This window comes from Sphaeramia orbicularis, chromosome 9 (assembly GCF_902148855.1).
Source record: "Sphaeramia orbicularis chromosome 9, fSphaOr1.1, whole genome shotgun sequence".
NCBI classification, from domain to species: domain Eukaryota; kingdom Metazoa; phylum Chordata; class Actinopteri; order Kurtiformes; family Apogonidae; genus Sphaeramia; species Sphaeramia orbicularis.
The window spans coordinates 54,548,327-54,561,379 of record NC_043965.1 but is presented as its reverse complement, the minus strand read 5'-3'; the positions used below and the strand labels follow the sequence as shown (position 1 = coordinate 54,561,379).

At 41.1% G+C, this 13,053-nt stretch overlaps 1 protein-coding gene across 1 annotated transcript in view; it reads left to right on the top strand.

Moving 5' to 3' along the window:
• The first annotated feature begins 2,996 nt into the window (after positions 1–2,996).
• The window catches only part of LOC115426257 (NACHT, LRR and PYD domains-containing protein 12-like), a 37,862-nt gene continuing 27,805 nt past the window's right edge, over positions 2,997–13,053 (top strand). Inside the window, 9 exon segments of the mRNA XM_030144257.1 lie at positions 2,997–3,130; positions 3,213–3,311; positions 3,831–3,941; positions 5,827–5,833; positions 6,683–6,953; positions 8,540–8,619; positions 9,291–9,314; positions 9,316–10,328; positions 10,856–11,029. Coding sequence (XP_030000117.1) covers positions 3,030–3,130; positions 3,213–3,311; positions 3,831–3,941; positions 5,827–5,833; positions 6,683–6,953; positions 8,540–8,619; positions 9,291–9,314; positions 9,316–10,328; positions 10,856–11,029 — 1,880 coding nt within the window. The 5' untranslated portion in view covers positions 2,997–3,029.

The following is a 13,053-nucleotide window of genomic DNA, read 5'->3' as shown; positions in this document are numbered from 1 at the left end:
TGTGTTCTTTCTTTTATTTTATGGAGCTGAATGTGGAAGTGAACTTTTGGGCATCCATTAAGTTCATGTGTCAACTGTAGAGGACAGAGCTAATAGGGACATTTATAGTCCAATAAACACCTGTTATTCTAAAGTCAGAGGAAGCTGCATCAGCTGATCTTTGACCTGGTCCTGCAGGTTGGGACTGGCTTATGGTTTTACTGGTTATGGCTTTGTCTCAGACACATGAGACAGAAACAGGAGGAGGAGCAGAGGCTTTGAGCATCAGGACGGACTGGTGTCTGCAGACCAACACAGAGCTTTGTCTCCAAACAGATGGCCTCAGACGGTGTTCAGCGACAGGAAGTGGAGCTTTGTTAACACGTCTGTACATGGCTTTGATTGATGCAAACAGGACCAGACCGGACTCTGCTGGTTTTGGTCTCAGACTGGTGAGTAATGATGACCTCCTCCCTCTGGAGCTGGTTTTAGGAGGCGTTTAGGGGTCACTACCAGTGTGGGAAAATAGATGGTTGACATGGGCCTGTTCAGTCCTGATCCAGTTCATCTGTACAAATGTCATTATTAATGCAACTACTTTAATGACTTCATCTTCATAAAGTCACTGTGAACAAATGTCTGAAAGTGGACAATGAAGCTGAAAAGTCCTAAACTCATCCACTGAAACCAGGCGACAGAAGCCGACAGTGACGACTGTCGTTTGTTCAGTTCAATATCTGTTGAAGGTCATAGTGTTTTGGTTTTAAAGTTTATTGAAAGGTGTTCTTGCTGTGGTCGACATCAGTCAGTCATGTCAGAGTTTGATTTATCAGAGATGATGCCTTGATTTGATTGGCAGATGAGAGGCGGAGCTCATTCAGGTGAGTGGACCAATCAGAAACAGGGTTCAGAATGTGGGTGTAAAGTGTCAAATGAGTGGAGTCTGTAGACGTAGAGACGCTCTGTTAAGTCATCTTTACCACTGGTGGAGATGAACTCCCATTTATCTGACACTTTACTGACCCATGATGTCCTGAAATCAGACAAAAGAAGACACTGTCCACAGAGAAAAGACACAAACAACACAATGAAGGTTCTGTTCTACATGGAACTCATACATTCACATGGGAGCCCTTTGGCATCACCAACATGTGGATTAGGGACTATTCACTGGATTTCTAGAACCCCAGGTCCACAACAGTATCAACTGTGTGAAATGAACAGAAATACAGAACAAACCCATATTTGATTCACCATAAAACATCAAACACATCAAATGTTTCATATAATTCGAGGTCTTTGGATGTAATGTCAGTGACCTGGTCTCCAGAAACTGTTTCCAGGTCCATGTTTCCACTGTGGATCATCTCCTCTTCTTTAACATCTGTCTGGAAACGTCCAGACCTGAGGAGACCAGATGATGGACTTTAGAGGAATGTGGTCCTGTTCTGGTCTAATGCAGATTTTACAGGCATGTTGTAGATGTTCCTTTTAAAATGACCTGTAGACCTTTGGCTTAAAATAGTTTATTTTAATTCTAATTTGATGTGTTTTCTATGTTTGACTGTCAATAAAATATGGGTTTATGAGATTTTCAAATCATTTGATTGTGATTTGATTGACATTTTAGAGTCAGCATCCAGACCCTTCTGGAACTGGGGTTGTAGACCTGCTCAGACCTAGAAAACATCCATAAAACTACAAAGTGATGCTGTTTGATCAGACTCTCCATTGTTTAGGTTTGGACTCTGTTTCTGTGTTTGGACGTTGATTGTCTTATATTTAGTCTCATAAAAGTTAATCATTCATGTGGATTAAAGAAGTTGTTGGTCGTTAGTTGTTTAACCCTCAGTGTTTCCTGTTGAAAACTTTTCCATGTTCATAATCTTCCAGATAACTGTTGACGTGGACTCACTGACACTTCGGTCATTTATTGATCCAGTGCAGGGGTGTCAAACTTATTTTCTCCTGGGGGCCACATTCAACCCAATTTAATCTGAAGTGGGCCGGACGGACCAGTATAATAACAGCATGATAGCCAATAAATAATGACAACTCCAAATTGTTTTACTGCAAAAAATAACATTCAATAATGCCAATATTTACATTTACAAACTACTATAAACAAAAGTGATGTTAATAACCTGAAAAAAAGGAATTTGTTAAGACATATATGTACAATTTTATGCCTCGACTTATCATTTATACATATGGATTTACATATCAGATCTACAGAGGCACAAAACATTTAGTAACTGGCAGAAAATTGTTGAAATTCCATTTAATTTTCTTTATACATTTCAGATTGTTCATAATTGTTCAGGTTCACATTTTATTGTCAAATGATAGTTTGTTAATGTAAACATTTTCAGATTTTAATGTTTTTTGCACTAAATCAAAGAGAAAAATTGGTGTTATTATTTATAGGTTATTATGATATTATTTTTGAGTTCGATACCCTAACTTGCACTTTGCAAATGCATCCTGGGGGCTGGATTGGAACCTTTTGAAGGCCAGTTTTGGCCCCCGGGCCGCATGTTTGACACCTGTAATCCAGTGAAATCTGATCAGGTGATAAACAGCAGCTGTTTATTCTTTCAACAAACTTGATCTTATTTACCTCATTTCTTTGCATTCGTTTAGGTGAAACGTTTCCTAATAAAAGCTGAGTCTGTTTTATCTGACGTCAGTGAAGTGAACTCCTCACTGGTGGTGTTCTGTTTCCTGAGCTGCTCTTCAGGTCCCATATCAGCTCCAGGAGGCCATCTAGTGGTCTGACAGTAGAACTACAGCACAAGCAACACATGGATCAGCCATTACACTTCAACTCACACTCACACCACAAACAGCACCCACAAACACCTTAATTAAGTCCCATCTACATTAAACACACACCAGATGAGATGTGGGACGCAGGTCTCGGTCCAAAACCCTGAGTCTGGTTTATCTGTGACCCGCTGGTCCACATCGGACTCTTCTCCATCATTTAACCACATCTCAAACTCTGCTGTTTTCAGTGTTTGTCGTGTGACTGATGTGGATTCAGCAGAATGGATCAGTGTGAGGACAGAGAGGAGGGAGCCCCTCCCCCAAAGACCACCAACAGGACCCCCCCAGGACCTGGACTGGACAGACCCTCCGAAGCTCAGAGGTGAGACCACCATCTGGATCTGTCCACCACTGTTCTCTATGTCAGAGCTCAGCACTAAAACCACTGACATCACTATTCACAGACCTGGACCAGGACCAGGACCTGGACCCAGCTGTGGGTCCATGAAGAGTACTGAGTCCAAGAAGTTCCTTATGACCTTTCAACAGGATGGTTCATCCAAGTCAGTGTAGGTGGTCCTCATTCAGACCTTTAGACCCCAGTGCAACACTAAACCACGTGTATGTAAATGTTGATCCGACCACAGACTCTATGGATAAACGGATCCTCCAGGACTCAGCAGGAAACTGGGTTTGGGTTCCCTCATGTGATGTAGAGTTGTGTGTGTTCCGCTTCAGTTTCCATCCAGTAGTAGGTCTATCCATCAGCTGGGTGGACATCTGATGGTTGTCTGTGGACACACAAGTCCAAATAGTCTGTCATTACATTCACCTGGTTGGACTGAAGAACATCTGACCAACAAATACAGGAGCTACATTAGTGATTTATACTCAATAGTTATTCATCACCTCATTAACTTAGAATGGACTCAATGATCCTGATCTAATGGTTCAGTGACTTTCATTGATGTGTGAGTTTTTGGATCAGATTCACACTTTATTGATCTTCAGTGTATTGATCATTTTCTTATTGTTTCTACAGTTTGTTTAAAGACTGAACACTTTGTTTTCCTGTTGACCAGGATCCACCACCGACCAGAGTCCTCTGGACCTGATCCTGGACCTGGATCCAGTTGTGTGCCCTTCAGGAGTGACTGGTCCAAGGGGAACCCACCTGATTTTTCAACAGAGATGTAAGTTTGATGTAAATGTCCGATGTGTGGACTGTTTATTGAACATTGACTTTAGTTTGAAGTTTAGAACGTGTTCATTTTCAGTTGATTCTTCACATCATTGAGTCTGTTTCCATGACCATAAAAATCCAATAACTATCAGTAATCAGATCATTGGAAGAACCAGACCTGAGGCCTTTACATGCACTTCAATGTGAAAATCCTAAACCCTGGTTTAGATGCTCCAGTCCATTATGGGATGTCTTTGGGAGTTCATCTGTACATAGTGATGATAGAATCCAACTTCCTGTTATTGTCTTCAACTTCTGTTTTGTAGGATTGTAATAGTTTGTGCACATGTGCAGATGGAACAGAACTAAATCCATCCCATGAACCTGTAAACATGCATGAAGACATGGGAGGACTGGACACACATCCAGCTGTGTTCATCTGATTGATTGTAATCAGATTACTGCTGTGATCTGATCAAACACATCAGATTAGACTGTTTACATGGACACATGTAATAATCTGATAACTCCACAAATCAACTCACCACTGGGCGTCTCCATGGTTACTGCCCATTGTACATTCTGATTGGCTGACAAGTGTCTCTTTGTTTAGTCTTGTAGTGACTGTTCAGTAAATCTCTTCTTCAGTGTCTGAAATGACATTTCTCATACAGCCCGACTGATCTGGGATTTTTGGGGCTGATGCCCCAAAGCCACTTGGTACATAGTGTTCATATAACAATCATAAAAGTTCTTTCAAACAATGCTCATCCATTATTTTCTTTATTTTCTTCCCATAATTCACCCCCCACTCCCACTTTTCCAAGAACATACAAGACACCAACCCACAGAGAAAAGAAGAAAATAAATAAATAAATAAATAAATAAATAAATAAAATTATAAGAAAACATGTGTCACTGTTATAGTCGTGCAGTATGCGTTATGATTTACATGGACAAATAAAGTACAAAAAGATGGCTGCTAAGTAGGCACGATTTGAAGTTTACACAAATATGTCAACACTGGATCTCATACAGAAAAGAATGTATCCCTAGATCCTCTGAGTGTATATTTTATTTTCTCTAACTGTATTAATTGCATTAGGTCATTAAACCACAGAGACACATCAGGTGGGTTTTTAGATTTCCAATGCTGTAATATTGTTCTCAGTGCCAGCAGTGTTGTGAAAGCCATGATGTTTTTAGGTCTTTTCCTGATGGTAGAACGTCTTCTATCTATGGTACCAAACACAGCCATTACTGCACTGCATTGGACAGCCATATTAAGGTCCTCTGACAGTGTTCCAAAGATCACAGACCAATACGATGTCAGGACCAAAACATGCATGACCAGGCATGACCAAAACATACAGGTTTAGTCAGCAGGAGTGTTTCCACACCTGTCACAGCTGGCATCTGTGTTAGCGTATATTTTAGTCAGTTTTTCTTTGGAGAAATGAATGTGACATAAGATCTTGAATAGTATTGCTCTTACTTTGGCACAGGAAGTACTATCATTCACTCTTTGTAGAGCATTGTCCCATATGTCCTCCTCCAAGTCTTCCCCCAAGATCTGGTTCAGCTTTAACACATTCTTATCCTAGTCCTGGACCCTGAGTCTTCACATTTGAGCCTCAGGTCAGAGGTCAGAGGTCCAGAGCAGAGTCAGAAAACATTTGACAAAGAACAGCATCTCATTTTTAACATCCACATGGAAACTGGATTCTTCTGGAGTAGGAGATGAATCACACTAAGACCACAGTTTAATGTCAGAGTTCAGCACTAAAACCATTGTACCATCAATGTTCACAGACCTGGACCTGGACCTGGACCTGGGCCTGGACCTGGACCCAGCTGTGTGTCCATGAAGAGTGATGACTCCATGGGTGTTTCAGAGACTCGGTAAGTGAACCTCAGATCTGGTCCAGATTCACCAATAGGGTTTTCAGCTCAGTCAGTCCTAACCTGGCATTCCAGGTCCGACCTAAAGTTAGTCCTGTTGAACCATCAGAGTCACATGGTCTTTTTCTTCAGTCTCTGGTTCAGACACTGGCAGGAGAATCGCACTAAACCTGATCAATGAAAACCTGTAGTTGTAGTGGGAGCTGGTCCTGGATGATCCTGGATCAGAGTCCAGGGTTGGTTCCTGGTCCATTGAACACCTTTGTATCATATGTTGTGAGTGCAGATGGTGAGGACACACATTGTTAGGACAGAGCTGTTGGTTTCATCCAAATGTGGATGAGATCAACTAAACCCTGTGAGTGTGAAGCTCCAAACACACTCACATGTTGACTGTCAGTGGGACCAGCAGGACCAGGACACCTGTCCCACTACAGGGGGTCATGTGACTCATGATGGAGTCGGTGTGGACGGACATAATGTGAGCTCATTGTTGATGATTGGTCCACAGAGCGGAGCAGCAGAGCTCAGAGGTTCCCAGTGGTCTACAGGATCAGACTCAGCTGGATTCCACATGTGAGGTGTGTACTGGTCCAACATCTACTGGTCCATCTGTTCTGTCCAATCAATAATGTCCAACGTTGATGCAGTACAGCTTAGTCATGTGGAACTCTTCAGGAGGTTTTGGTCTTTTATATAAAATGATGTTGATGTTTATGTAATCTTTGTTTGAAACATTTGGACAGAAGGTTCATTAAATGTGAGGATTACATTGATGAACAGGTTCATGATCACATCAGATACAGACCTGGTTGTTGAAGGTGAACATGTTCTTTTGGATCTTTACAGGAAACACAGATGGCACCACTTAAAGAAAGTCTGTTGAAAATTCCGGAGAATTTGGTCGACGGCGATTTTAAAAAGTTCAAGTGGCTCTTGAAAAATGAAAAACCATCCATCCCAGTGAGTAAACTGGAGAGAGCAGACCGAATGGACACGGTAGATCTGATGGTCCAGACCTACTACACAAATACTCAAAAAGTCACTGTAAGGGTTCTGGAGAAGATGGACAGGACTGATCTGGTGAAGAAACTTTCAAAAGGCATCCCAGTACCTAAAGGTCAGTCATTAATAAGTAATTAGTAAAGTAAGAGGTTCCATATTTCATTCCCTGTGACACATTAAACAGAAGGACGGTGGTAATGTTGTTTCCATCTGTTCAGACCCAGTAGAATTCTGTGAATATTCAGATTCTGTCCTGGTAACATTCAAACCCCTCAGAGCATCAGTTTACAGATCAGTTCAATCTGTGAAGGCAGTCGTCCTCTGGGTTTGTAGAAGTCATTAATCTAAGATTAACTCAACAGAGAGTTTGGTCAAACTAAAAAAACCCCAGTAAATTCAGACTGAGGATGAAGCAGAACTGTATTACACAAACATTAAGCTCTTTATTTATTATTATTATTATTATTATTATTATTATTATTATTATTATTAATGGATCAAACGGACAGCTAATATAAACTAAAACATAAGCAGCTGTTTTATCAGACTGCACTCATGTAGTTTTTTCAGTTACTCACAGTCATTCCCATTACTGTGATTTGTGAGGTCTCAGTGATCTTTGACCTTTGTCCACCTTGATGCAGTTACTTCATCCTTCAGTCCAGGTGAACGTTTGGTCCAGATTTGACTGAAGTCTGTCAAAGCCTTCCTTAGATTTGGTCTTTTAAAGGTAACTGTTGCTGACAGACTGACCTTTTTCTATGGATCTCAAATCAAAGTGAAGCAGCTGTCAGTCTGTTTGAAAAGTTCAACTACAGTCAAAGAAAGAAGAGACTCTGAAAACACACACAGGTGAACACACCAAGTGGAAGGATGACACTTTTCACCACAGTCTTCCACTCCATGCAGGTCCTCACTCAGTCTCTGGAAACATCCAGTGGATCAGGTGTTATTCTTTCACTGTGGGATTTGACAGTTTTTACAGTTGTCATTTTCAGCTCCACAACAGTTTCCTTCTACGAAACCGGGAACTTAACAGATGTTTGGTCTCAGTCATAACACTGTGGTGTCCAAATACGTACATGTGAGAATAACTGAGTCATTCTTATTAAATAAAGATTACTTTATCATTGAACTAACTAGAGGTATTTGACTAAATTGACATGGACAAACCTGATGGATGACGTCCATGTGTAGAGTTTGAATCAGAGGAAAAACAGTGACTGAAGTCAAATGGTTGAAACTGATGAAACTACTGCTGACATGACTCTGAATATTTTTACAGCTGTGTTTGTTGTAGATAAAAGGGTTTAAAGGACATTCCAAAGGGAACAAAGATGATATTCAGGATTAAAGATCAATGATGATACAAAACTACAGAGAAAACTAAGTGTTGTTAATAACGTGGATTTAGTTTGTTTGAATAATCGATTATTGAAAACATTGAAGGGTTCTTCAAGTACAAATACACATGATGAGTATATCTGAACAGTTCAACTCTACTGTCCTCCAGCTGAATATCATGGATATGAGAGAAGACACGTGAGCAGTAAATTCATCTAATGAGAGGAAATAAATGACTAGACCTGAATACACACAGAATCTGTGACATCATATTATGATACTAGAATAAATGGGAAACATTTCCCTTCCATTTGTGTTTGGAACATCCTCTTAATTGTCTTCTTTGTCTTCACACAGAGAGCATTGACCAGTGTCGGCGAAAACTGAAGGTTAAGCTGAAGCAGAAGTTTGTGCGCGTGTTTGAGGGCATCACTAAAGCAGGACTCACCAAAACCCTCCTGAACCAGATCTACACAGAGCTCTACATCACAGAGGGAGGGGCTACAGAGGTCAACCAGGACCATGAGGTCAGACAGATTGAAACAGCATCCAGGAACCCACACAGACCACCAACAACCATCACATGTACAGACATCTTTAAAACACCAGCTGACAGACATGAACCAATCAGAACAGTGCTGACAAAGGGCGTGGCCGGCATCGGGAAAACAGTCTCCACACAGAAGTTCAGTCTGGACTGGGCTGAAGACAAAGCCAACCAGGACATCCACTTCATATTTCCATTCACCTTCAGAGAGCTGAATGTGCTGAAACAGAAGAAGTTCAGCTTGGTGGAACTGGTTCATCACTTCTTCAAAGAAACCAAAAAAGTAGGAATCTGGATCTTTGAAGACCTCCAGGTGGTGTTCATCTTAGATGGTCTGGATGAGTGTCGACCTCCTCTGGACTTCAACAACACTCAGATCCTGACTGATGTGACAGAGTCCAGCTCAGTGGATGTGCTGCTGATGAACCTCATCAGGGGGAACCTGCTTCCCTCTGCTCGCCTCTGGATAACCACTCGACCTGCAGCAGCCAATCAGATCCCTGAAGAATATCATGGCATGGTGACAGAGGTCAGAGGGTTCACTGACCCACAGAAGGAGGAGTACTTCAGGAAGAGGTTCAGAGATGAAGAACAGACCAACACAATCATCTCCCACATCAAGACGTCACGAAGCGTCCACATCATGTGTCACATCCCAGTCTTCTGCTGGATCACTGCTACAGTTCTGGAGGACGTGTTGAAGATCACAGACAGAAGACAACTGCCCAAGACCCTGACTGAGATGTACATCCACTTCCTGGTGGTTCAGGCCAAAGTCAAGAACTTCAAGTATGATGGAAGATCTGTGACAGATTCACCCTGGAGTCCAGAGACCAGGAAGATGATTGAGTCTCTGGGAAAACTGGCCTTTGAACAGCTGAAGAAAGGAAACCTGATCTTCTATGAATCCGACCTGACAGAGAGTGGCATCGATATCAGCTCAGCCTCAGTGTACTCAGGAGTGTTCACACAGGTCTTTATAGAGGAGAGAGGACTGTACCAGGACAAGAGGTTCTGCTTCATCCATCTGAGTGTCCAAGAGTTTCTGGCTGCTCTTCATGTCCATCAGACCTTCATCAACACTGGAGTCAATCTGCTGTCAGAAGAACAAACCACATCCCAGAGGTCTGGATCTGCACAGGCACAGTTCTACCAGACCGCTGTGGACCAGGCCTTACAGAGTCCAAATGGGCACCTGGACCTGTTCCTGCGCTTCCTCCTGGGTCTATCACTGCAGACCAATCACAGACTCCTACATGGTCTGGTGAAACAGACAGGAAGTAGCTCAGAGACCAATCAGAAGACAGCTGAGTACATCAAGAAGAAGATCAACGATGAACTGTCTGTAGAGAAAAGCATCAACCTGTTCCACTGTCTGAATGAACTGGAGGATGGATCTCTGGTGGATCAGATCCAACAGTACCTGAGATTAGGACGTTTCTTCAGTTCTTATGTGTCTCCTGCTCAGTGGTCAGCTCTGGTCTTCATCTTACTGTCATCAGATAAAGATCTGGAGGAGTTTGACCTGAACAAATACTGTGGTTCAGAGGAGGCTCTTCTGAATTTGCTGCCAGTCGTCAAAGCCTCCAACAAAGCTGTGTGAGTCCAGACAGAGTTTATTGAATTTAGAGTCTGGTTTAGGACATTTTTCTGCCTTATTCATTCTGTGTCAAACCACAACACTGATCATATTAATCAACATCATAACTTGATGGAATGCACATACAATCCACTTCATCTGTGACAGTAGGAGCACATCTGATCCAGTCCATCAAACATCTGAGTTAGTTTATGGTGGACCATGGATTTAGATCCTGTTTGGTCTTAAATGCTGGTTCCAGATTATCTGTAAATAAATGTGTAAAAGTATGTGTTACTGAGACCCCCAGATAAATAAAGGGGTCATAACCATAATCATAAATGAACAGCAGTGAACGTCCAGACAGTTTGAGTGTTCATTGGAAATAGGAGCTCTGTGATACATTGACTTTCTAACCTGATATTGGACCAAAACTAGTGATTATCTCTAGAACTATTGGAACTGAAATGAAGTGGAGTTTAGTGAAGATCAGTTTAATCTGCTGCTGTTTTTCAATACAACAAACCAATCTGTTATGTTTCTGCAGATTGACTGTCTATGACCTGTCAGAAAGAGGCTGTGAAGGTCTGTCCTCAGTTCTCAGATCCCAGTCCTCTAGTCTCAGACATCTGGACCTCAGAACCAACGACCTGGAGGATTCAGGACTGAAGATCCTGTCAGATGGACTAAGGAGTCCAGACTGTAAACTGGAGACTCTCAGGTCAGATAAAGTTAGAATCTGAATTCAATTCTTTCTGATCTGTTGGTCCTGACTGAGTTTTATTAAATCATGTTGTACTTGTTTAAATGAAGGTGTATTAGATCTAGAGCTGCACAATCCAGTCAAACACAAGTGTAATCACTAAATCAACCTGTGTAATTATGAAATGGAAAAAGATGATAATGTAAAGGTCAGGATTTAGGTAGATTTATGGTGATCCAAATGGAAAATTAGGGAATAGAAGTTTAAGACAACCTCTGTTTTATAGAGATGATTTGGATTTAGTGACACTGAGCAGATGTACAGGGTGGGGAAGCAAAATTTACAATATTTTGAGGCAGGGGTTTGACAGACAGTGTATGACCAATTAGTTTATTGAAAGTCATGAGAATTTATTTGCCACAAGATAATTTCCATAATAGGAAAATGTTTTTATTCTATGTGTCCTCCTTGTTTCTCAATAACTGCCTTCACATGCTTCCTGAAATTTGCGCAAGTGTTCCTCAGATATTCAGGTGACAGCTTCTCCCATTCTTCTTTAATAGTATCTTTAAGAAAGTCGACATTGCTGTGTGATGTTCTATTGGTAGCATGTTCTAAAACGCCCCAAACAGCAGAATCCAGAGGGTTTAGATCTGGGCTAGAAGGCGGCCATAAACATGATTCCCAAAAATTGCTAAAGTTGCTGTTGTCAACAAGTGTTTTGGTTTTTTTGTGTAAGATTTTAACTTCAAATCATCTTTTACTGCATTTCTAATGGTCTTGTTGTCTACCTCAAGTTCAATTGCCATTTTTCTCATGGATTTGGTTGGATCCTTTAGGATTTTGGATTTGAGAGCTTTAATAAAAGCTTTGGTCCGTTTTTTGTTGCTTCCTCCACTTCCAGACTTTCTGGTAATAGTTTTGCTCATAGTCATTCTCTTCTTTCCATTATAAACAGTCTTTATGGACACTCCAACTATTTTTGAAATCTCCTTTGGTGTGACGAGTGCATTCAGCAAATCACACACTCTTTGAGGTTTGCTTTCCTGATTACTCATATGGGCAAAAGTTTCTGAACAGGTATGGATAATAGTGTTAGGTATGATTATGACATCAATATATGTTCAGTTTCAAAACAATTGACGTAGTGCCTGCTGAGAAAAAACAACTAAATGTTCATTGTAAATTTTGCTTCCCCATCCTGTAGATACTGTGGAAAACATGAAAAAGGAAAATCATTACACAAAAGTGTTTTTTAGTTTTAAGTTTTGGTATTTTTACACTAGTTTCAGTTTTTATGGTGGACTTGACATTGTTAAATGAGTCATCTGTCCTTTTGTCTTGATAAACAAGCAACTTAAATTGCGCTAAAAAATGAGTTTTTCATCATATTGTGCAACTTTATTTAGATCTGAGCTGTTGTACAAACATATTTTTTTCTTTATTCTTCTATTTATCAGGGACAATGCAGTGAAACATAGTAGACATGTAGAACATCTGGGGCCTCATGTACAAAGACTTGTGTGGATTTCATACTGAAACCTGGCCTATGCCAAAATCCAGAAAAATCTGTATGCACAAAAAAATCCACATGAACAAAACTGTGTGTATGCCCGAATCCAAGAACATTTCCTTTGTACATCCCAATCAGCATGGAATTGAGCGCATATGTTGGAGTACCTGACTCCTCCCTCTCCACGCCCACATTTAAATATGCAAATCAGTATAAACAGGGTCTGCAGGTGGGATCCCCTCTGGGATTCCCCTATCTGCATGATCAGATGATGACATCAAGGTGGACGTGATGCAGAGGACGAAACGGGCGGAAGGAGAAAAGAGACAAACTCAGCCCATTTGAGCAGAGAGTCGACGCTACTGTGAGTAACACTGGTCTGACAGGGGCGACTCAAATCATCCCCAAGGTAAATATATATTTAGTATTAGTGTAACTCACACATTAGTTCATTGTACGGGTCATACAATAATCTGATCACAGCCAAAGATACAGGTTCATGTGTAATCATGTTAGGAGATCAAAGAGG